Source organism: Varroa destructor, unplaced genomic scaffold, assembly GCF_002443255.2.
Source record: "Varroa destructor unplaced genomic scaffold, Vdes_3.0 BEIS01000005.1, whole genome shotgun sequence".
Taxonomy (NCBI): Eukaryota; Metazoa; Arthropoda; class Arachnida; order Mesostigmata; family Varroidae; genus Varroa; species Varroa destructor.
Window position 1 is genome coordinate 26,913,252 of NW_019211458.1, and position 26,244 is coordinate 26,939,495.

General features: G+C 42.5%; 1 protein-coding gene across 14 annotated transcripts in view; it reads left to right on the forward strand.

Moving 5' to 3' along the window:
* Dpp10 (Dipeptidyl peptidase 10) overlaps window positions 1–26,244 on the forward strand; it is a 329,746-nt gene that overhangs the window by 179,787 nt on the left and 123,715 nt on the right. For 3 of the 14 annotated variants that reach the window (XM_086991331.1, XM_086991332.1, XM_022808574.2), the window contains exon 1: window positions 21,896–26,087. The exons of 10 other annotated variants lie outside the window; for them this stretch is intronic. Coding sequence is in view for 2 of the 4 variants with exons in the window: in XM_022808574.2 (XP_022664309.1) it covers window positions 26,055–26,087 (33 nt within the window). In the remaining 2 variants the exon portion in view is untranslated. Of the gene's footprint in view, window positions 1–21,895; window positions 26,088–26,244 lie in introns of those variants that run through there. One more of the 14 variants, XM_022808575.2, reaches the window with a different exon arrangement.

Below are 26,244 nucleotides of genomic sequence, written 5' to 3' on the forward strand. Positions count from 1 at the left end.
GAGGCTGGTTGGATGGCCTGTTGGCATGTGTTTCGAGTGTATTCATTTCGCGTGTCCTCCATAGCTAACAACGGTGGCCATCACAACGATGCCGTTGCGATCGCATCTTGATGTTCTGACCAAACACGAACGAGCGTATAGGCCCTCACACAGATGCCTGCCACATCCGTTTGCATTAGCTGCATTATACAAAGTGAAACTCATATCCAGCAACGCTTAGGAGAAACACGATGAGCGAGAATGATCGGAGGTTTTGACCTTGTTTTGCAAGCGAATGTGGGTGCCGTAAATACCCTTCGGAGTTACAAAAGTGAACCGGCCGGTTGGACCAAGTTAAGGAAAAGCCAAGCTAACGTGAGCCGATAAAGGGTAGGCAAATACAAACATTTTGTGTTTTTAATTTTTGCTTCGCGCCTTCCAGTACGATGCCGTCGCTGCTGTTGCTAACAGAAGTGATAACGTTTCGAGCAAATAGCCGCTAGGCAGCTCCCTCTTTGAAGGATCATGTCGCCAATCTGCGTTTGCCACATTAAACGCTTCGAGTTTATACAATGGTAAGTGTGGCCACAAGGTACCGTGTATGCGCATCTAGGAATTTTCAGGGCAGGCCACGGTTCGACGCAGCCAGTGCAGCCCACTTCAAGTAGCTCCTATATAACATGTATGAATAAAGGGAGCTATGGATGGCGTATTATTTACCCACGTATCATTTACGGGAACGGGAAGTGATGACAATTTCCAAATAGGGGACGCCGCAACAAATGTTGCTTAACCATCGAAGAGAGTTACAGACTAAGTAATAATAATTAATAATTACGTTACGGACGAACAATGGGACGTTGCCACTTTCAAACTTCTTTGCTTTCTAATGGATTATAATCGAACCTAATTGAGTCAACTTGAAGACACAGCTTTAGTCCATTCACGTGAGGACGTTTCGGGGGGCGTCTCGTTACCCTCTATGAGCAGCAATATTTATTTACTGCGTTTTTTAAGTTATACGGCTCTAAGTTACTGTCGTCAAGTCATTGGACCTACAATGGCTGCATAACAAGTTTGATGACGTCCATTTGTCAATGTTTGAGAACACAGAGAATGCATTAGCAAGATGCAAGAATATAGAAAGTTTATGCGTGAAAATAGAGAGCAAATGGTTTCGCCTGTATCGGATAAGATGCGTTTTTACCCGCTGATTGAATACCTAACGGCAATATCAAAAGTAGGACTCAACAAACGGAAGAATAAGATCCGTCTGCATTGTATTCGAAGGACGGCTGCAGAACAGAGCAGCTTTAAGGAAGAAGGTCTTGAAACATAGCTAATTTAACTTTTCAGTTGCAACTGTGATTTGGGACTATAGGACTTTGATGGCAGAATTGTAGATCATATGTAAAGTAACTACGCACTCCTATGGATACGTAGCGTCCTGCGACCGAAGATAAGCAGGTATTTTACGGAAACGCTTTCTAAATTTTAATACATTCATCAGTGTTTACTCTGTGAGGGCAAAAACACACCGCAGAGACGTTATTACAACTAGAAGTCAACCGCCTAACGTATCTTGTGCCCAGAATGAGCAATCCTCGTGAAAATATTTATACCGGTGTTACACAAAGAGCACAAGTATTACATAATAATCATAACTACAAGATCACGCTTTTAGCTAGGCTTGTCACCGCAACTAATAACGCTATTGAGGTGATGACAAACTTGCTACATTATGATATAACATTCAGTACGAAACTGTGGACTGTGTATCTGTGATGTAACTTGAGTGATTTTGTCCGGCTGTCAGTTAATTCGCAGTCTTTTGAGACGAAGTTAGTTTATTTGCCTTCCAAGTTTGCCATGTGTTTCCATTCGGCAATTAAATGCAAATTACCACATCGCTTGCTCTTCTTTCCAGTCCTCTGCTCCCCCGTCAGAATTTTGGAATAAAGGCAGGGACGCTCCAGCATATGTGCAATGCGTGTGTAGCGTAGTGGCGGTTCTTTTGATAAGCTCTTGTCTTCTTATCTTCTGTGGCTTTCAACACAAACAATAACAACAATAAACGCAGCCGTGCAAACGGCCCACAGCCGCAGGTCTCCTCACTCCTTACTAGTTGCATCGTCTCCTTAACCCGGCTGATCGCTTCTACTCTCGTTCGACACAACTCCCTGTTGACGTCGAATAATGTAGGAAAGTTTAATTTCTTTTTTAAGGCCAGTTAGAAGAAGTAGTTAGGTTAACCAGTGAGTCGTGTTGTTTGCGCTGCCATACCGCAACGTTTTTTCTCTCTGCGGCAATGTTGAGCACAACGATATGAGTCAGTTTATCACTTTGTGTTCGCTTGCATTAGCAGCGGAAGTTGCAGAAACCGGTGATAACACTCGGCGTCATTTCGTAATAAAAGCTGTAACAGCAGCAGTGATTTCATGGAAGCTCCAACAGCATCTGATCTCTTGTCAAGCTCAATTTTTTCGTCCACAACCATTACAACAAGGCATTTTATCTGTCTTCTTCTTCTTCTTTTCTAGCCTACTCCCTTTCTGTCGTTCCTTATCGCTAGCCGCTTCTTCCTTTCGACGCGGGTTGCTTTACGTGCGGCAGCCAAACGCGTTCCACGACATTGATCGCACACTACCTCAGCACGCCGATTTCAGGCTGCTTTTCGTTAAATACAAAGGGCACAGTGTGCTCACGTAGACGTTAGGCACCGTTTATTTCTGTGGTTTAGCACGGTGCAGACCCTTGTTGATTAACAGCAATTCGTCGGAGAGTTTTTGAGCTCTCTCAATTAGCATAATGGCGCGATAGTGCAGATAACCCAGTTGGCATCCGTGAGTGCGAATGGAGGGGTTGATAAATGTAAACTAAAGAATAGCCGACGAAACAAAAGAACAAAAAATTGACAACGACAAAATTAATGCAGAAGTGACTACCAGATTATAAAGGTAATTCCAGTGGTAAGCTTGTCTTATAGTGAACGGTCGGATTCATCAGTAACCATGTGTCTGAGTAATAATAAGCTAAATATATACACATAGAGTTTCGTTTCAGATAAAGATACCACTGAGCTAAACGTTGCGAATCCGCAGTACAGTGGTTGGTAGTAATAATATTACACTATAGATCATGTTAGGTGTCTACATTCGATATCGCCTTTGCTTGCGTTGTCGCTCAGCTCTCATCGTCACCAAAAGCCTAGGACACATCGAGAAAGCCAAGGAGACAGAGGGAGGGTACCCGAGCGGGCTACTGACAAGGCCTGACATGTCTCGCGACACCGACGACATGAAGGCTGTAACAGGTCTCACTTAGCCGCATTGGTTCCCATAGATTCTGAAGGTACCGACAGACATGTACGTACAAACACGCATGCATGCATACACAGACATGCTTCGTGCTACCCCTGACCATCTTATTCGGTTTCGTTTGCACCCCTTTGCTTGCACTGCATTGGCACGCCTGAAAGGAGTGAAAGCTCCTTTCGCTGAATACTCGCCCTATTATTTCCTCAACAAAACGACAAATAACAGTGTTGAACCGGGACATGATACCGGCATCCATTAGTACGTTGCCCCAGGGGGCGTTGTTCAAGTCACGATGCGTAACTCCTATGATGGCTACGTAAATGAACGTACAATAGCATTTATTAAAAATATCTGTCCCATTAAATTACTCCGTTGACATAGCTTGTGTCTTTAAAAGATGGTACCTACAGTGAAAGTGCATAGCACATATCTCTGGAGAGGCATCAGGCATACCCCAGGCAGCGACATGTGGGAAGCATGCCCGTCAATTCGTAGAAATAATGGCTTGCCTCCGAGCCCACCATACGTCGTACTCTTCCAGCAAACTTCATACTCGACGCTTTGATTCGTTCACTCCTTAACTAAGTATGTACACTATTAGCCAGTCCTTTTTAATTTTCCTTTACGTCAGATTTGTTCAAAATATCAGCAGTAGCAACTGCCAGTTATACGGGGTGAGAATTAAGGTCCCCTTACGGACATGAGCGATCATATATCATCTTCGTTGAAAAAGGAGCACCGCCGAGAATAGCCGCAGTCCTTGTATCCAGCAGCTGCAATGTCAGCAATCATAATGAGCCATGGCAGCATTCACTTACTCCCAGCAAGTTTGATCACCTCAACTAGCGGTGTTCTCTACGTGATGGCTCTACTTCGGCTGCCTTGCCGGATCCAGTTAGCAGCATCCTACGGGCTTCGACTACGGCTGTGAGGACGACAGCATAGCAATGATAAAAGACGCAGCAAAACTACTCAGTGTACATCTAAAGAAATATTGCCAGCAAGTCAATCTTTCTTACCACCAGACCCTCTTGCGACTCCTTCGTAGTGCCCTAGAATACAGTAAGTACTCACTTGTCGCCGGATGTTCGCGCAAGCATCTGCACGTGTTAGATGATAGCCGACCTATTTCACGAGACGGGAGAGCAAACCTGCGGCGTAGGCTATCTATTTGCCGTTGATAACCTTGGTGGCCGGCCTTATGCACCGCAAACTACGCTCTATGTATTATGATACGATATGTCTATGTCTGGGTATCCTTATAGAAGAAAAAAACAGAGATGAAGTTGGACGAGACCTCACACGACTCTTGCTTTGTCGTTCGTTTGCTCGAATGCCTGGCCGATGCCGGCTTGAGCGAATCAAGGCTCCGTAACAAGACGCTAGACACAAGTCAATGCTTTGATTGTCTAGTACCCGTGGGTTCTGCTTTGCTGGTCATTGAATACGATACTATCCTGTGCCAGGCGATAAGATCATTCTTTTGTACAGTTTTACTATAAGCTGACTGGGCTGTTTCTTGGCAACATGGCTTGCCGCTACGTCGCGGTAGACGAGGAACAAGATGCAAGCGAGACCGCGACCCGGCCAGGGCAGCGTGGCCTTGACGGCTGACACGATCGGACGTGATCCCAGGACCCTTGTCGAAGGACTGCGACTGTGCTCACTGAACGACGACCGCTAACCAAGACATTGAAACGACTGTGGGAAAGGAAACTGGCTACGGCTCAATCTTACGCTGCCTGCATGTCGAGAGCTCGTTAGCTGACTGCCCTGGCTGCTGTAGGATCCGCAACGATCTAACCCTCCAGCTACGTTATTGCGAATAGTCGTTTTCTTGCTTCGTCTGCCTTCCTTGTCCTTTTGCCCCCACTAGTCTTACCTTTTGGTCGTCGCTGCCGCTATCACCATCTTTATCGTCGTCGTGCTCAAAAAAGGAAGAACTTTAAGTACAACTAGGCGGATCGTCCGCTTCTCTAATTTTTTTTTATTTGCTACTTAACGGGCGGCACGTCAGCTACTAGTCGAGCTTTTCCTTAGACCCAAATACCCTCCGACTCGCTTCCACCGATATCGCGCACTACCCACTACTCGCATCTACCCAGAAATTGTTCCATTGCCAATATAATCGGCTTGCCTTCGAGCAAGACCAAGGTGACCGGCGATGGTTTGCTGTGCTGTAGAGGTGATGCTGCTGCAGTCAATAGTATTAAAACAAACTCCATGTGGATACCTCTTGACAACGAGGACAAAGTAACGGAGAATCGAGAAACGAGCACTTTAAAGATGCTGTTTGTTGGTTGACTGTTTTCATTGCCGTTGTTTGGTCGTATCATAGAGGTCGGTGGTGCTGTTCCTGTTTTTTTTAAGATTAGGGAAATGCGATGATTGACAAAACGGATAAAACGACGGGATCAGAGAAGAACAAAATACGTTTCTCTTTATTTGGAGAAGGTTTGGTTGGCTAAATAAAACTTTGATGAGACGAGACCTTGACAAAGAAAGCAGCGCACCCTTGGCCTCTACGGGTATTACTGGTAATACTTTATAGTACTACGGGTAATACTACCAATCGATCGAATCTGACGTTATCGAGCGCAAGTTTAACCTATATTGTATTTATCAAATGTGACAAATTAATATCTAACCCATACGCTCAATGTTAATTGAAATGGTAATTATTGCCACTTTTAATATAAGGCAAGAGCCTTACTAAAGGTTGAGCCGCTTCCTGTCCCACAAACTAATACTATATATATTTTTTTATAAATAAAAAAAGGGACAATCAACAAATTAATAAATATGTAGTATTTCAATCGATTGGTCAGCATATCGTTACATTAATACACGGCTCACAGGGAAACGTACAAACTGCAAAGTATTTAATCATGCCGTATACGACTATTAAAAATCGATTACAATCCAAATGTTCGGTGCGTGTCCGAAGTTTCTTGGAAGCTTTTGGTCTGTCCTTCCACCATTTGCGCGCTCAATAAATCTCTAGTTTTATTTAAGTTCTTCATCGTCGTCGCCGCCATGGTCCTTGTGGTGACCGTTGCGCAAAGTAATCCATCCAACTTCTTTTAATAATTTTCATCCAACTTCTCTCTTTATCTTTCTCTAACTTTGTACCTTACTCGTTTTATCGCTTTCCTCCTTCGTTACACCGACAGCCACCGTCGCCCAAGACATTTTCTATTAATCAAACGATTTTTCAAAAGGTCGAGCCCCAGTTATCACAGCAAACAGAGATTCAACCAACTGCTGAACCGCATAACAGATGATAGCCAGTTAGAATTATCGGTAAATCTAAACAAAATGGTCTATTTAACCTATTGAACGAAGCTGAAATTCGATGGAACCAATAAAAAATCTATAGTGGTTGAGAGGTTTTTCCCGCGGACCTCGACAGCGTCGTAGTTAAGAAGAGACTGTCTGGCAAATTCGCTGGTAGACGGATTCCGTTGGCGGGGTCAAGTTCAAAAGGTCGTGGTGGGACGAACTATTTTGTACTAGAAGATATCTCTGAAAATATCTGGGAATATGTCACTCAGATCGGCAGTGGTCGGCCCAGTCCACGTTCGTCGAAGTATTGCTGCTGCTCTTGGTGATTGAAACTGCTTTTCGATAGTTCTCTATGAATTCGGTTCCTTTCTTTGCTCTGCCGCAAGCAAGGAAGCCGTGTCCCCTGACATCTGTCACGTCCCAGTTACAATGGCAAGAGCGTCCGCAGAGGAAAACGAAAACGACCTTTAGTAACGTAGCGAACAAAAAAAAAGCTACTGGCGCAGCTGCTATGAGAATAGCTAAAGGGAGGTCTGCTAAGGAATAAACCGCCGCGACCCTTCGTCTTCATGATCCTGAATCCCAGACTTTGCCCTTCACTGAAACGAGAAGAGCTTTTACGAAAGTGGTTACACATCACGTAAAACACGTACCATTGCAGGGATAATATGGGATGTGCGCGGCTAGGGGCAATGTGATAAAAAGAGGAGAATCACGAAGGGACAATTAGAAAGAAGACCGTTCGCTACTCTGCCGTTACATTGAAAGTGCTTATTGACAGAGTTAAAGACAAAGAAAAAGGCGAAAACGAATGGTGCAGAAATGAAACAAGAAAGACGCCCGAATTTATTTATGTTAGCAAAGTGAAGAAGTAAGGATTGAGGCTGTGGAAAAGGTCCCGACATTGGGAAGCTGGAGTCGTTGCAGTGCCTGGAGGAATGCTGCCTCTGGCGGCGTAATAAACTCTAGCCACGTATCCCTTGTCGACTGTTTCGTCAAGTTGAGACAAAAAAAAGTCTATTCGTTTTTAATACTCAGTGCTAGAGCATGATACGCGGATCGTTGTATTCGGATTAACGATTGAATTATAACGCAACCTACGCAGTTTACACGGCGCGTACAGGGTATATTTGAAGGACACATTGTACCAGGATCTATAATGGCTAGCTCTCAATTTTAACGAGATAAAATAGTCATAGGTCGTTAAACAGATCTTATGTTAAAGGCTGTAATTAAGGTGCCGCAGAGCCGTTTTGTAGGTTTGTCAATAAGTGTGAACAGCCTTGAATGTCCATTTGCGCGAAGTCTACTTGTCGTTACTTCGTTTTCGAATTTTAACAAAACGTTGATTACTAGAACATTGCTGTGCACAATGACGCTAGATAAACCACTGAAGGAAGCAAGTTTAAACAGGTTTGAAAAAGACGTTCATCTTCTTCAAATCTGTTTCATATAGGAGGTATTGGAAAAGTTACGTTCATTTGTGCGCTTTCTTATAAGGTCTACCGTTTGAGAATGACCCCCACGGACCACTTCGTAGTAATTTAGAGTAATAAAGTGATCCAATAAAGAAATGTATATGGTCACGTGGATTGGTGCCGTATTCATAGATACGCCACTCCAAATTTGAAGTTGCGCGGGTAAGCTCAGCGCCAACGTAGATCTTACTAGAACATACGAGTCGTTTCTGTAATTTGCTTTTGAGGAAGTTTTTGCATCAAGTACAGTTTAATCTTCTTGCAAATCATCTTTGCATTGTTTTTTTAAAGAAATGAATCAATCAGGTGGTGAATCCTCTAGGTACTCTAAGTGAATGTGCAGGTTTTCTTTCTGAAATATCCAGTTTACGCCAAGCCACTATTCGACACCCTTGATTAGGTAGATCTATTTTCATTTACACTGTATTGCTGAAATTGTGCTTTTTGGTTATGTAGCATGCATACGCTGATATCATGTATGTTTAAACCAACCTTAGAACGATTAGACTTTTTTTGACTGGACTTTGCTAGTACTAGAAGTCAGTCATGAACAGGAACGTGTCTATATATACAACGTTCTATATGTCTCGCTTTTAAACTTTCAGACTAAAGAACGGTATAACCGATCCGAAGCTGCCTAGTGAACAATATGCCATCATTATAGCTGTTACCTGTTAAGATCAAGCCGTAGAGCTGAAAAATCGACGAAAGACGAAGCGGAAATTGTCGTTTGAGGCGTGAGCTTTGAAACATTCGACATACTGGCCGTTTTAGCATCAGGATGATATTATGCAGTTAGACGCGTGTCCGTTATCAAGTGACGAATAATTTCCACTTTCATGGGATAAACAATTCCCAAAATAACCAATATCCGCATTTTGAGCTTGCTTTACAATATAGTAGACTTATGTATTTAGGTTCATTTTAAACAGCTTTAACTGACTGATTAAACTGAAGGTCCGTGTTAGCAGGACAGGTTAGGCGATGACCGATCGCTTGTGCATAAAATAGCACTATTTGCCTGTCCCGTTTATAATATTTGGTCTGGTAAATATCTTCCACAATAAGGTCATTTCTTGCACTAATTAATCGACACTGTTATTATTGCTGTGTTATAGGATGAATGTTAGTAATACAGTCAGTATGGTAAACAAGAGCCTGTATCTATTATCGGTTCCACATCGGGGCCGCGGCTATCTAAAAAGAATTTTTTCTTGTAGAAATTATGCAAATACAACAAAACAAGTAATATTGAAAGAACTTTTCTATGTCGATATCTAGCTGGATTTCAAACACTAAAAGGAGTCAAGAGAGTGTAGGTTCTGTACGTTTTCACAAACGACGTCCAGCCTACTTTAATAATATGCACAGGCAAAAAAATAAGTTCTGTTCTGCACTCTTTTTACATATTCCACTCATATTTTAATGTAAGTCTTGTGTTGACCCTTGTCTCGGCGCACCGTATTGGTGTATGAGATTGCGACATAATGCGCAGACAACCTCGACATACTAAGCGTGTGTCGGTATATTGATGTGAGGCAAGCCTTGGTTCGGCTCGAAGTCGTCGGGCGTATGCGCTGTATAATAAAAAAAATCACTGTTCGTCTTTGTAGGCACCCAGGACTCATTTATGTTCATTACCACGTAATTAATATTCTTTCTCGGATGAGCTAACTATCTCGTGGGATTGTATTTTTATTTTCATGTGAGCTAATTTTTAACAGTTCGGATTAGGTATAGCAAATGGATCAACCAGTGCATCACGTTTAACAGGGCATCGTGTAGGAAACTATAGAAAAAAAAAAACCCTAGCAGCGCATCTAGTTACTCTAGTGGATCATGGCTACTTGAGGAAAGTCACCGCCGTAGAAGACAGTGATCCTCCAAAAATGTTGTTCTTCATTAGTCAGTTCTTCTTTAGTCGGTTTATTTAAGGTAGAGCAGGTGTAATAATACCTCATGTATCTTTCAAAGAGGTTAGCGACATATTTGAATATTTGTAATCAATGCGAACGTCAATAAGCTTGGTTCTCTGCCCCCGCTACCGGACAAACGGGACTAAAGCAAACAAAAGGAACAGAAGACAGACTCCAGTCACAATAATAATACACGCTATCGTCTTTAGTTTGGCATGTAGCACTCATACATTGTCCTCCATACGTCGTTTTTCCACGATGTCGAATTTGTTATTTACCTAGAAATCACTGACAAATTTTAAATCTGTAACAAGGTAATTAAAGTGGTGTTAGGACAACACGCTACGCATTGAATTTTGGAGACCTCATTACCTGAGCTCCTGCCTTGTTGGGTCCGGAAATTTGCCGCGCGTACATGTGCCCTATTTTTCAACTATATATTTATACTCTCACACGAATATATACACACAGAACAGTTGAATTTCGCCTTGTCACCCCCATTAATTATATTAATATATATGTATATATATATATATAAATTATAGGTTAATAGGGTGTGTATAGGTATATATATATATATATACACCCTAGTAGTCTACGATTCACAATGGATGTTTGCTCCTATTGTGATGTCAAGTAACTCGAAATTTGAATATCACAAGGAATTCAAGGTATATTTGACTTACTAGCACGACCTTGCAACATGGTTAACGCAAGAAAGTGCGCCGGTGCTATTTTCAAAACACCGTATCCAAGGAAGGGCAAAATGACTTTGTGTCAACCTTGCGACAAACGTTTTAACCACGATAAAAATCGCTCAGCAGTTTTGTTAAAAAAGAGGTTCCTTTGAAAATAATACAGGCTAAATCTGTAATCGTAAGAACTTTCAATGGGGACACCTCGTGCCTTTGATCCTAACTTAGAGTCCGTTCTATATTTATTAACTAACCGAGCCTTAAGACAACGAATGAACATTTTACGATGAACTATTTCCACACCGTAGGAGCAGAAAAGTCTTGGTTTGCTCTTCTTCATTATGTAATTGTATCTACTGAACAATGTATTTGATTTCCAAGCACAAAACCATTTCCAGCATTTATACCTTTAGAGATCGCCACGAGGTTTACATTGTCCTCCTCGCGAACCCGTAGTTAAATAAAAACATCTGTAAGGCTAACTCTTATGATGAAAGGTGTTGTGCTTACCGTAGGGGTAGATGCTCCATGTTCCCTTTTTTGCTATGCTAAATGGCAGGCGACATATTGAAAGTTGACACAGATGAACGGAAAGTGAAGTAAAACCGTAAGATGCCTAGAACTTAAAAGTCAAGTTATATCATCAGGGTTAACCAAGCAAACTTTTCGTTAATTTCAAAGCAAACGAGTTAGAACAAGGGATATGCTCGCTGCTATGAAAACGTCACACGAGCTTTGCAGCTTTGAAGCTGGCCGAGGTCAAATAATATTAGTTGTGCAAAAACCGTAGCAAAACTAGTGCAGAGCTATAATCGAAATATTATCCATTGTTTGAAGTGTTGTAATATCGTATATTCCCGGCAATTTCTTTTTTAATACATTAGAAATAAAACCGAGTTTGCTTCAGTCGAAGATCAACAGAAGGCAACATGATGCACAAGACCACCAGATTAGTCACTACCAGAATCGCTGAGAGCACAACCAAGTAGCGTCTAATAAAAACCGGGCGTTTCGCGTTACGATAAACTCTTATACTGAGATAAGGGAGAAGCTATGTCGTTACAAGCTCCTGTTTTGTTTGTACCGATTACGTTTGCGAAGGGTTGCTTGCAGATATCATTTTTAGAGCTGATGCAATCGATATTTAAACGTTCTCACTAAGCAAGCGTGACAAAATCATTTGTGGACTTCAAAATGCCTCGGGCAATTTCTGTTTGTAACTACAAAATATAGACCTTAATCTCTTTATGGGGAAACATGTGATTTTTTGCACTGAGCTAGCAATAAAAGTCTCTAGCTGCGAACGTAGCACACTTACTCGTGTAAGACCTAAGAACTACATTGACTTTAAACACTCGAAGTATATCACTGCAGTTGTTGAACTTACAGGTAATATGGTAAATTGAGTCCTAAGAAGGTTTCAGATAAAGGCGTCGGGGTTGTACCTACGCATATTTTAATAATATATAATTTCATAATCATCATGAATCGTTGGTGGGTTGTATTAGAATTTATTGTACCCTCAGTATCTAACAGTTCGTTGATGCTGGGTAAACAAAGCTTTTCGAGCATAATCAGGCTGCGTTCGAACATGATGATAGAGTTCAAATTTCGTTTAATCAAAAACATTGTACCCTGCTCGCATCGGGTTTTAGCCGTCACCGGGATAGATGGTTCCCTACTAGAATTTCTCACCTTTTCATTTTAAACAATACAAAAATACATATCGTCGTTCTCGTAATAGCGTCGTTTCCTGCCTTCGAAAAAAGTGGTGATTCGTCATGAAACGGTACCACGGAAGTATGCGGAGCGGAAGTGTCGTGGGAGAGTTATGCAAAGCTTACCCCCTTATCCCTGTCGACACCCGCTATACACCATCCGTAGGGACCGAGTCCGCAGTCGTATTAGACTAGGAAAGACCTTGAAACATTGTCTGGAACGCTGCCAAGCCAATTGCCCCAAACATGCAACGAAGCATGAAGCAGACCTCAACGTCCAGCTACCACTACCCGCTGAGTACACGATAAAAATTGATACATTACTACTATTCTCAAACGCCTCCATTTCTATAAGCTTGAATCATTGCACTTTTATCGGGGCTGTTTGTCTTCAGAAGTTGTCCGGACAGCGATCAGCGACCTAAGCCTCATGAAATAAGCCAATTATTAGTAAATATTAGACCCAGCTATCTTCCAGAAGCTGCTTGAAACGTACCAGTCTGTTAATTAGATTAGGTTGCATTTACGCGCCGGTTGCATAGGTCCCCTATATACTTGGGGATGGTTATTTTCCTTGTTGTAAATGTGGCCATCCTTCATAATTCTGGATAATCTAAAAAGCGGCCATATGCATTTCCTGCATGCGTAAGTCCAGTTTTCCAACTTCTTCCTTTGACTAGAAGCTAAACGTTTGAAGAATTCACGGCATTCAATAAAACTAAGGTTACCACAACCTTCGTTAAGCAAAACTGTCATTATTCGAAACCTGCCCGCTGCCGCGATGCACTTGTGACCCTCTCACCGTAGCCTAGTGTTACCATAAGCGCCAATTCTTAATCAGCACAATTCAGTTAACACTAGAAGAACCCTACTTGATAAGATTGCTTTTGTTGACGAACAGAAAGCTTCAGTCACGCTGACATTGCAGTAGCTTTATAGGCCTAACTATACTAGTTTTAAGTATGCACTTCGTGAAGTGTCACGTAGTCTCATACAGACTATTGAATACCGTCGGTATCAACGGTCGGTTGTAGGTCCGTGACATGACAATCTTTTATTCGCTATTATCTGTTACTATGACGACTAATTGCTGAATGGATCAGTTCGGCAGGAGTAGTTCGGCAGGGCCGTCAACGCAACGTAACTTTTGGTTCTTGTGTTACCGCGATAAATTCTTAGTCACCCGAAATATGGGAAACGGAAACTAAATATTCAGCAAGCACGTTTATATATTCATTTAAATCAAGTTTTATATACATATATATAATTCGGCTTTAGCTGTGGAGCACAGTACCCCGCAGAGCTCGCAGAATTCGGTTCCATGACATGTTAAACCAACCAATACACGCGAGCAGCAGATCCTCACGGAAAGCCCCTAGATATTGCGACGCAACCTTTTTTCGTCTTTCTTTCGCAACGATTCGTCATACTACCTCGCACGCGTCGCGCGCTCCTCCCAACTTCTTGATATTTTCGTTTAGCTCTCCCCCTGCCTCCAAGTTGCTCGTTCTCGAAGATCCTACTGGGGTCGTATCTGATACCCTGTGCCCGGTGGCGACCTCTAGATATGTTTGTATGCAACCGCTTGACTACACGTAGTTAGATTTTAGTATTGCTCGGCGAGGGAGCCACAACCGCATTCTCAGCTTTTCCTTTTCGACAGAGAAAAAGTTGTTATATTTTCGACTGTAATGATCGAGATTCTCACGGGTGTTCAACGTCTCAATGGATCATGGCTTATTTTCGCACAATTTGTCGGCATACTTAATAAATATGGATAAGTATATATGAGTGGCAGTCAAGACATGCAAGCTACGACATAGCAATGGCAAAATTCGAAGTGTTTGGTAAAAGGTATCAAAGAGGTCAGTGTCGTAGCTACTTCTACCTTCTTAGTCGAAGGGACTCATAGTGGAACAAAAATCAACAGCAAGAGCAAAACACGAGGGCTAAAGGAACCGCGGTCCACCCCTTCGACCTCAAACTCTCTCTCTTTACATAGCGCTACTTTACCCCAACAAACTCGAAAGCAAGAGCTCCGGTGTCGTGAAGTCTGACGCGTTGAACCTTCTTCGCCCATACGGCACTAGCTTGAGTCCTCACACCCTTTCCACTTTGGTCCTTCCATTACGGAGTTCCGTAGGGCAAATAAACAGGCCAAGAAGGCACAAATCGGGCGCAACACATTGGGCGACACATAGACGAAAGACGTTTCCTGGCCACACAAATACAGGGCCGTAGCCAGAGATACTATGGACGGTATAAGACGGTATGTACAAATGAAAAAAACTGTAGTTTGTGTCTACGCTTACATACGTAGATGAACTGAGTCGCGATGATCTAGTGTCAAACTTTAGTCCGATTGATTTACAACATAGTAATAGTTTTTTTCTTTTAAATAATGTGCTTTTTATTGAATAGAGACATGTGCTTCTATAAGACCAATTAGTCGGTTAGAAATCTGGTTTGTTTCGTCCTTTCGATAATACAGTTCAGATGGTATCAATATTTAGACTAGAAAATACGTTGTCTCAAATTTTCTTTTTATGGTCAAAAGCCGAAGTTAAGCTATGTACCACTGTCGCAGTTTTAAAATGGTGACTCACGCGAATATGATTCCAATTTCCTGGGTAAAAAACTCTAATAACGATATCCTCCACGAAAACTTGGGACACACTGTAAACCTGACCAGTCAAGTATCATACATGCATACCCCAAACACATTTACACACGTATGTTAAACGTGCATAGAGCTTTTAACAAATTGTATTACATCCGAGATAAACGCAATGTGTATGGAATTAGTTGAAGATTCTGAAACAAAGCCTACACTGACAAACGTGATTGTTGAGCTGATACGCTGCATCGATGCATGTACCTATAATCACCCACGATGCTCAAAATACATTATCTCTCTTTGTCTCCGCTCCGCCATACGAACGTCTGCATGTACATCGTATAATATTGACGTACTTATTTTGTGTCGGTCTCTGATCGTAACGGAGTTGTATCATTCCTAGTGGCTAATACGTGCAGGTCATTAAGCCAGAAGGGGCAAGTTGAGGCAAACGGTGTGAGCAATCTTTATATTAACGACTGGGTAAAAAAAGCAGTATGCGATTATATCGGATCTCTTCTTGAATTCTATTTGTCTTATGATATATTACGAGTGTCTTATTATATATGCAAGTGGCAGTCATGCAACGGGCCGATGGGTGTTGACGAATGCGCTAGTTATTGATTGTGCAAGTTATTTTTAATACGAATTTGCTCGCCCACATCAGATTCCCGTAACCCATTTTGAAAAACTGTATTATCCATTAGCTGCTGGTGAGAGGCCGCAGGCAATTCTATTCACAAATAATAGAGTAATCACTTGTAAGGGGAATTTGAGAAAAGCACTTATTTATCTTTTTGTATATATATATATATACTAGTTGAAGGTGGTGCTGGCGGTTTACTCCTAACTGGACATAAAGATGGCTTGCGCATGTATATTTGAAAGGAATTGAATATACTATTTAACTAGCGGTCGCAAAGGCCACGTCTTTTTGTGTTTCTCGTTCTGTTTTTTTCTGTCTCGGTGTACTTGCACCTACTCTCGTAGCACCCACAGGGGTACTCTTATAGCGGTGGCGTCCATTGTACGACCCCCGACGATTAACTCAATGTAGCTCTCCATGACAAAGGAGCATGTTATGTATTCGCGTCACGTCGGCTGGCTATTTAAATGACATACACTACATAAAAGCAGCTGCTGTTGTTGTCAAACTGAGACGAACGCATGAGGTCCAAGCGAATCAATTCCGTAGCTGTTTTACGCATTGCAATACGCCATAGACAGAGTGCGTATTCGCAGATGTGCACTTTGTAGCCTCCTTGCATGCGACTGTTGCCATGTAGTGGCTGCTGGTAACGAAAGTCACAATTGGAGACAGGGGTAAGAGGGAACTAGCCAGGCGCATCACCGTGGTCGTAAACCGACCTTTCGGAACTGTGGAGATGCTGGATGGCTGATTCTGCCATTTTGAGCTACGAGTTGAGGTCAAAATCAAAGTTACGGGGGGGGGGGGGGCAGGTAGGTTGGGCTGTAATCAAAGTCACTTTGCAAATGTCCCTCTGACCTCTCTGTTCGACGGAACACAGGTTGGTTAACTACCTATGAAAGAGCTCTATGTTAAGTTTATTGATAATTGAGATGAAGAGGTACATAGTGTGGAACTCATCAACCCTAACGAGAAAAGTAAGCTCGTAGTGTTCCAAAATAGAAAAAAATTGCATGTATAAGCCAACCTGTTGGGGAAAGTTTGAGCTTGACATGTTTATGGTAAAAGAATGTTATCGGAACTTCCTCTACTCAAGCGTCCCCAGACCCCCGTTTGCAACTCGCAAACACAAAATGAACACCAGGAACAAAAATGCCAGAGTCGAGGCGCAAATATCGGGTTTGTCGGAGTTCTTTCCTGTATTGCCAATCGGGAGAACAAAACTCTAGGGAGTCGTAAACGTAAAAAATGCATATATCGACAGTCAAGCTTCATCTATTAGCAAAGTCTAGCGAGAGCAAATCTTGATATATTAGTATCTATTACATAATATATATTTGATAGCCTAAATGTCACAGTCTTAATTCTGGAAATGGTCATAGCTCTGCAGGTAGAATTAGAGTAGACGAACATTGCTAAACATGAATTCGATTAACTGCGATAGTTAATATAATCGATGTAATAGAAAAGTCATTTGGTGGCGATGAAATAGCTAAAGTATCGTCAGGTTGTATTAGAATAATGTTCATTATTAAGTAGCAGTGTATTGGACTACGATCATTTCAATGGGATGACATTTTCCCAACTCAATCATCTGTCAGATGAAACAGAATTGTAGTATTCCGTATTCGTATGCGTGAAGTTCGCCTGCTGCTAGCTTCCAGCAGAAGATATACGTATCAATTCAGTCTTGAATATACAAGTTGCTCATTGTAGTGACGAAAGCACTTCTTTCAGCCCCGTGAAAGGCTTTACAGCTTGAACTTAAGTTATTTTCAAAAACGTTTGACCATTCTACTTTCGGTTACCTTCCATAAGAGTTCTGCTTTTCCATAAGAGTTTTTTAACAATTTATAAACAAAGGATAGGTAGATAGGTTAACACAACATCACTGAACGGCACAAGCTTTACAAACGAAATAAAGAACGAAAAAGTGCTCAATAACATTCTTTCAATGGCATTAGAAACACGAGTTTCTCTTTTCATTTCACTTGGCCTAAGTAACGAAATCAGATTTGCGTTACAAGAATTTCTAATAAATAACTGGAGGGTGGACGGATTTGAAAGACATCTTGCTTGTTTCCACAAGCGATCGAAAGGACGTTTCTGGTTCCAGATGAACCTTAAATAACAATGCAGCTTCTGCTGCGCTATAGACACTATCTGACTCTACAATCGCTCCTAGTCCTGGCATTTTAAGACGATTTCTATAAAAATCAAAATAAATTAGATGATATGTTCTTAATTTAATAGAAGAAATAGGATCTCTTTCTCTGCAAAATAAAATTACCAATTTGTACCGAAATTTAATTTCTGATGATTTCTATGATTGTCTTAGTAATATATTTTATGTAATGCTAACGCAGGCTATTGTATCTACACGAGCGATTTTTTGACTTCGTCCGTTCAACAGATAATTTCTGTAAAAGTAAACAGCGACACCCTACTTCTTCTTCTAAAACCAGGGTATCATTTCGAGGAAGACGGCAGCTAGTTTCATCGAGAAGATAGACTCGTTCAGTTAAATTTCGGAGAAAGCTAGACAATATAGCAGAGCTAATCAGAGAGGAAAAAACCAAGCACTATTCATATAACCCCTCTCTCTCTCTCTCTCTCTCTCTCTCTCTCTCTCTCTCTCTCTCTCTCTCTCTCTCTAGCATTGCGATGGGCTTATTTCCAACAAAGACATGGAGGCCATGTGATTGTAACGGGGTCGCAGGTCCCAACGATCGAATATTACTCGTGTTGTTACCATACAGACAGATTTGCTCCTTTAAAATTTTTTTTAATCTTTTTAAAACTTTTTAAATTTTTTTATTAAAATCTCCGATGATAACGAACTATTAACGTTTAACGTGCAAAATAGGTATGTCGTAAAGTTGGATGGCATCAAGCAGTTAGTTTGGTTCATTAATCTTTTATTATATTTATTATATTATATTAATTAAACTGGTGAAAATGAGATTATGTGCCGCAAAATTCGACTTATTTGAAATAATATAACACAGTAATATAGTTTCAAATTGACCCTGTACGTAAAGTATAGTCAAGGCTCCTCATATAAAGCACACACAACAAGTTAAAGGATCTCACGCCCCTAAAAGCTTTTAATCAACGGGTGCTTTAATCAAGCGAGGCCAAGTACTAAAATATATGACAAAAAATTTACTGTACTACGAAGCAGTTTTATTTTAGAAAAAAAAAAAAAAAAGCGATCATTCACTGCCCCGCGGTGACAGAGTTATCCGTAATATGTTCTCCAGGCAACGTCCTGTCTATCTACATTCGAGAACGACCGTTAGCCTATATGAAATCTCATGGAAGGCTATTTCAAAACAGAGAGTAACCACTTAAGCTTGATTTCTAGGGGGGTGCGTGTTATACACAACAGTACAAGGACATTTTTATATGCGTGTCCATGAGTGAACTTATTCAAGAACTACCTCATCGTTGAACTTTATTTTTAAGTACGACCTACCCGATTACTGTATCTCATTGAAAGCTCTACAGCGAGCAGCAATTATAGAGCTTTCCTTTCATGAGTCATTGACACTTGTTGGATTTCTTGCGTGACCCTAAAAACAGGGTGTAAAGGAAAGAAGTATGCTGGAATTGGCAGGATGGTATAGTTTCACATCGTCGAGGTCATAGAAATGCCTCGACAGTTTCCTGCCTGCAGCATACATTTTGAGGAAGGGAACAACGATTGATTGTGTCCCTCGACGATGGCCACCCCCATGGCAGAAGCATGATGCGATGACAAAAACTGTGAAGCGTTCACCATGTATATATGCTTTCAGTACGAATCCCGTGAAAAACGGCCGGCTAAAATACGACGAGAAAAGTAAACGATTACGTTTCGACACGCATCTTAAAAAACATATAAGGTGTCCTACACGGTGTTGAAACGCTGTACTTATAAAATTGAACCTTTTCAAATGATAGTCTATGGAGCGAATGTGCGCATTAATGAACATGACCTGCACGACGATACAATCTATTGGCTCCATTATGTCGTGGCCAAATAATGTGTATTGAAGTATTGAACTGGCTTGTTTTGCTTTGTTTTTATTTCTGCATACTGGAATCAGCGTAGTAAAAGTGCCGACTACCAGATACACGATAAGTAATGATAATAACAGTTATTTACTTAATCACAATTGTCATGTAGTTGATGTCATAAGTGGGGCTTGAATCATTGACCTCTACTTGTCTCAAACTTAGCGGTGCTAGCCATTGCGCTAATAATAATTACGGAGGTAAACGCCGGTCCACAAGGTACGAGGAGCCTTTTTTATTTTATTTTATTTAGAATGTATTTAGAACGCATCCTACTTGTATGATAAAGTTAGTATAATTCCTCACATTGCGCTACAATATGGTCAACGGCTTTACTTGGGCCGACGAGATCCTGGTTACTCATCACCAATCGGAATCTCCATCGAAAAAGTACCACGAATAGGAGACAGACGTGGCAAATTGACATCTCGGTCAGGCTTCTGACTTCACTCGATGCATCTTATGCCGATCCGATGTCTCAATGTTTTTGTTCATCCAACGAATTTAACCGGTGTTGCCTAATGTCGAATGCTATTTCGGTAGCACGTCTGAGCTTTCCAAGCTGCTTAGAAGTGCCTACTTGTGCTACGTGTAAAAACTCGAGACTTGCTTTAATTTGCTAGCCTCGCCGCATTTCCCAGCTGGTTTTGTTAATGCTCCATTAAGCTGCCTTTCTCTCTAGATGTTTTCGAATTTTTTGTGTTCATCAGTTTCAAGGCCCAAGGGATTGTTCGTGCTAGACTCGAGATCAGCCAGCGTATTGGAGATCTGGAAGGAATATAGTCAAGTAAAACAGGCATAAGTTTGAAGTAAGTGTATATTTCGCGATAAGATCGCGAGAAGTGACACTATAGAAACTACACGTGTCACATTCAGGTAAAGACCAATTACTACACCTTTATTGAAAGGTTTTTAGACATTCGATTCTGTCGCGGACAGTATTTTACCTCAGTTGTACGATATTTAGTGAACTCAAGTTCAGAAATGGTTTCAACTGAATTCGATTGACGTCCTGAGTATTTCTTGATCCATGTAATGAAGCATCGCCGGTCGCCCATGTTATCACACAGGTCTACAGCTTGTGTCCCACAGTATGTTAATAATTAATGGGGTTTTTGTTGGCTGTCGTGGTTTGCTGACTGTTTAGGCGACGTTCATACTTGTCGCTGTAGGCTATCTGTTTATGCCTTTCTATATTTATTTATGCCTTCTGTTAGGACATCTTGACAACTCGCTGTGGTGCTGCGCCGACTCAAGCGGCACGAGTCGCAAGACGTCCTTTCTGTATTGCACTGCATCGTCCATAAAAAATCGTTTCTCGAATGACGGCAAGTGCCCTCTCAGCGGCAAGCGACTTCGGCTTAGTGTGCTGCAAGGATGCGTCAATCTATCCATTTTTCAAACTCTTCCGCTATCCTTCTCCTTGCTTTCTGGGTTCAAATTGGCTACGAGGGTTCCCTTTGTTTTCGAGGTAAAAAAAGCCTCTCTCAAGCTTCAAGCATCTTGGCCCATCGTCGACATGGGTCGATGCTAAGGAAGTGTCCAGACCTGGTTTTTGAGCAACTGGTAAAGCGGCAAACCACTCAGTCGCTACTCGTCTATTTTCCATCTCGCGACTCTTCAGCAGCTTTCCTACCAACCGTTGCCAGCTGCCGCCCGGTTTATACTACTTTTAGTTTACTTATTGTCCTGCTTGGGGCAGGCTACTGGATGTCTACCTACCTACTTCTTTTTGCCTTCCGTTCGCCGCCTGGTCTTTCTACTGCATGCTGTTGCTAACTGCGGCTGCGGCTGGTTCGCGCCCCGTTTCGCAGACCTCAACAATGGCTGCTATCGCCATTGCTACCGCTGTTGCTTCTGCTGCTGCCGCCGCCGCTGCCTCCGCTATTGTTATTATGAGTGGCTACATTCGAGACCGTTGCGCGTGATTTGCTGAGTGCTTATTCGCTCGGTGGAGGGCCAGTAAGCTGATCAGCCGCGCGTAAGTTGTCGTCTTCGTTGTTGATAATGGCAGTAAGAAGCTTTCGGCTAGGTTGAGTTGGGTTGGGCTGGGTTGGGTTGCCCTGGCGAGGCCAAAGGTGCGCCTCTCACCGGACTTGAGGGGGAGGGCATCGTCATCGGCAGACGACACGCCGAGACAGCTAGTAGCAGCAGTAACAACGGCTGTAGCAGCAGCGGCGGCGACTAGGAATGTGCACGACAACCAAAGGGTCGCTCGATCTGTCCATTTAACAGCGACCCGTTAGCGGCGGCCCAACTAGATGAGTGAGGGCTGATCGTGCTGGTACTGCTATCGATGCCAAAGGCCCGTGCGGTGGTTCGTTTTGTCACAGCTCCGCAAAGACTGCCAACAGTGTTGGTGTTGGCTGTCGACAGAAGCTATCGTTGGGTCGCGCTCACAGCGCGACTACCTTGAACTCTACGTTGACTATGCCCTCTGATACGTTGTGCGGCTGTGCTGAGGCGCGAGCGAGCCAAGGACCGTCTCGACAGTTTTAGACACGGACCAGTCACGACAACACGACCGCTACAGAAGACTGATTCTACCTCTATCTCGCCAGAGCAGGACCATACTGCCACAGACGACTGGCTTTGAAGAGCAGGCCAACATCTCTAATCCAGCCTGTTTAACGTGTTGTGGAGCACGCGAATGTTCAGCGCCCACCGCGACAGTAGACGAACAGAGGGAAAGAGAGAAAATCGAGGGAAAGAGGAGAATATCACGGGAGAGGGAGAAAGTAAGCTTCAACAAGCAGTAGCTTAGGTCGCTGGCGACTCGTCGTCCCCCGACTAGTCTAACTGACCGACAAGCGTTTCGTCAATGCTGTTTGTGGTTGGTTCGGTTAGTGATCGGTGCACTATGAATGGACAGTCACCCATCTTGTTCAATGCGGCAGGACGTAGTCTCATGCTATCGTGACGTGTGCGGCGGGGTTTAAGTGGACAAGCAAAAAACCAGAAGTGGGTCTGCCGAGCATAGCCATTCCAGCCGGCAGCAGATTAGTCGCCGAAGGCGAGCTCTGATTGCTCGACACTCCATCGAACGTGTTCCTCTAGGCAACGGTGCCGAAAGTGACGTTTCGCTTTACAGTCGTCATTTCATTATCGTAACAAGGGTCGACCAACGTTTTTTTTTTTCTAGCAGAAACAAACCGATAGCCGACAACGGCACACAGGCTGCTGTTCGGAAATGGACTGGGCAGATCGGCTCGGCAGACCTCAAGTGAAGTTAAACATCTTGAAAAGTATTCATCAGAAGGGCGCTTAGTCAGCGGTCATCATATCAGCGGACGATACTGCACCGCTCCAGTCTATGGCGAGGCCAAACTTGCGATACGTTAAAAGGCAAAACGCTTGCTACCTGTATCAGAACTTAGCTTTATTTCTTTGTTAGATGTTCATCCTGTCCGACTTTTGCGGAAAGATAGAGGCAGAAAAATTCTACCGCTAGCTGTACGAACGCTGAAACCACACCACCATAAAATGTAATTTTGTATTTTGGCTTCAAATGATTGTTTTACGCATCCATAAACGTGTACGATCCGATCCTTTATTGCACAGTCCACTGGGGCTCTAAGATGAAACGCAAAGGTTTCATTGTAAGCCGATACGATACAAAGTTTATTACGATAGATTGTCCTTCCGGTGTTCATCGCATCGTATAGCGACAAAGGATAGCCGTTTGAAAGTTGTCCGTTCCAACAGCAACGTCAGCTCGCTAGTAAATCCCAGTGCCAGATCAGAGGGCACACTGAAGGCGTCAAGGTTCTTAAGCAATTCAATTCTGTATAGCATCAACTGATGTAGTAGTGAATGAAAGATAGTAAGCCAGGCTAAGTACCGCCGATACCTGAACCACTGCATGAATACCAATCAGCTGAAATACGTATATTTAAGTGCTGCAGCGAAACCATAGCGAAGTAAACGTCGCTTTAAGCCTAAATTAAGCGAGCTGTTAGAACGGATGGGTGCAGAAAGAAGTCTTCCCATTCCGTAAGTACAGTTAATCAAACCGCAAACAAGTTAGAATTTGCTCAATACTTATTATCGGTTGTCCTCCATTGGTCTAGGCGCGAGGCAGCAAGCCAGCAGCGACTAGATCAATAGCTATTTATTATCCTCCAACTACTTGCTCACACCGATCACTGTTTCTTGTTGTGTCCGGCCAACGAATGCTATTTGGAAACTTAGAAAACTCAATAACCCGCTGGGAGACGCGAAAACATTTTGACAAAGGACGATACTTCCACTCGAACGTCGCTACTGCCGCCTCTGCCACTGCTACGATTGACGTACGGACAACATTCTTCGAGAGAGAACCTCTTCGTTTTGTACAGCCGCAAGAAATTCGACCTGTATTTATTGCATACTTAATTCCAGGCCAATTTAACAGGCCTACGCACACTGTAGATTGCGGCCATACAAACAAAAATATGAATTACATAGGCCTATTGAATCAACAACAGTGACCCTGCGGATCAACCGAATTAGCAATAAGTGCCGTTAAGAAATTCAGCAGCGCAGCCCAAGTTGCAAAATACCGGTAGCTCTTAACAAGCAACATTCGTTTTAGAAATCACCATAGTAAGCAAGAAAAACGGAAAAACAATTCTAATAAAAGGCCATTTACACTAGAGGTGAATATACGAGAGGACCATTACCGCTATCTACTAGTGCTAGATAATATGTAGCAAATATGTGAATCAGCGCAATTGCAGCTAGGCGAAGTCGAGACGCTAGAAATAAAGAAGTCGTCTGTGCTCGTCCCAAGTTGTCCTTCTTCAACTTCATCAGTCAACTTCTCTTATCGAATAGATCGTCAAAAAGTAAAATCGAAACATTTCATGTAGCGTCAAAAACGTCCCGCTTCGTTGTCGCTATCTCGTGCGAAGAGCATCCTATTATCGTGACTTTGAGACGGGCAAAAAAATAATTCAAAAAGGCTGACGGAAGAGGCGAGAAACGGGCACGAACAGAAGGATAGATGGTTGTATACGAAATAATTTACAATAATGAATCTCACAGCATAACAGTAGCGTTGAAGCCAGCAATAAGAAGAAGCTGTATCAGACGAAACGCCGAAGGACAAAGAGCGAGAGGATATTCGAAGTAGCAGATGAGATCAATGCAGGATAAAACAAAGCAGGATACAAAATAGAACGCGTTGGTCTACCAGATACGGCAGCTATACTCAGTGCGATCTATACACAAGAGTTAAAAAGAAGCCTCGTGGCACAAGCTAACAGTATTTTGATCTGGCACCGACCGAACCAGAAGCAATATTAACTCTGACGTCAAGCAATAAAAAAAACCCAGCACCATCAGCAGTGATATCAAGTCGTGGCGTACACAACTTACATCTGGTTTTCAATCGGATAGAAGATGGTATCAGTACGTGCATGTTTTGGCGTCACGTCGAAGAACATCACAGTAGTCTATTCAATTCCAGTAGATTAAAACTAGCCGATACTTCAAGCTTCGTTAAGTTAGGCGAGCCCTGCTGAAATTATTGTTTATGAAAATCATCCTCAAGCCGTGCTGTGGATTCTTCCTACATATTCCTCGGTCGATCAAGGTCAAATTGTTTAGCTATTTGACAGAAATAAATAAAGTCAGAACTTTGAACGTGAAGATATCGGTAGTTTGCTGCATCAATTTCCAGTTGTGGCTATTACTGCATTGAATTTATTTTTATAAGTGTGCAAATGTGCGTCCGATCCAGTGGTATAATCAAGTGAAGTTCGATCTTTCTCATTCGTTGGCCAAAGTTCTCCAAACGAACTTGAAGCTAGTCGCGATTTCATGCTCTGCGTTGTGAGCTCATCACGTCTTACCGTACGTCCCGCCATTATATCGTCGTGTTTCTGTGGTTACATTTCATCGGGTCTATACAGAAAATAACCGGGCTACGTTGTGCTGGAAGCTCGTGAAGCGTGGGAGTTCTAAGGAGAGTTGAAAATTATCAATCATCTATCAACAAAGCATAAAGCTGCGTGTCAGTGTGGATTATTGTTACTGTTTTGGATATTTGTTGTGATTTTGCCTTTTGTTGCTATTTTCCTGCTGTTACGACGGCTGCTACCACTATCACACGAAATTCATAGGCTGGCACAAATTAGGAATTTTCCATTGAAACTGACAATATCAAAAGTAATACTGCTAGGATCCCTACTATCAGCAGATCACTCGCTACCGCAATTGAATATCATACCAATTTGAGTGCAAAGCACAAGTTATTTGTTGTGGTCGTCTGTGCCTTTGTGATTGCCGGCAGCGTGGCAACATATCGGTAGTACGACAAGAAACATAGAGGGCAACAACGACACAGAGGACAACAGAAAATGGCGGATGCTTACCCAATGTATGATGACGAGGTGAGAACCTAGCCAATGTTCACATTGGCAACGTGCATAGGTACTTGCACGTTAGTTAGCTACTAGTTCACTATAGACAATGCTATTGTTATTGGACAATGCGACGCCAATAGAAGTCTCCTAGACGATGCGTATTCTCAAAATACACGTTAAAATC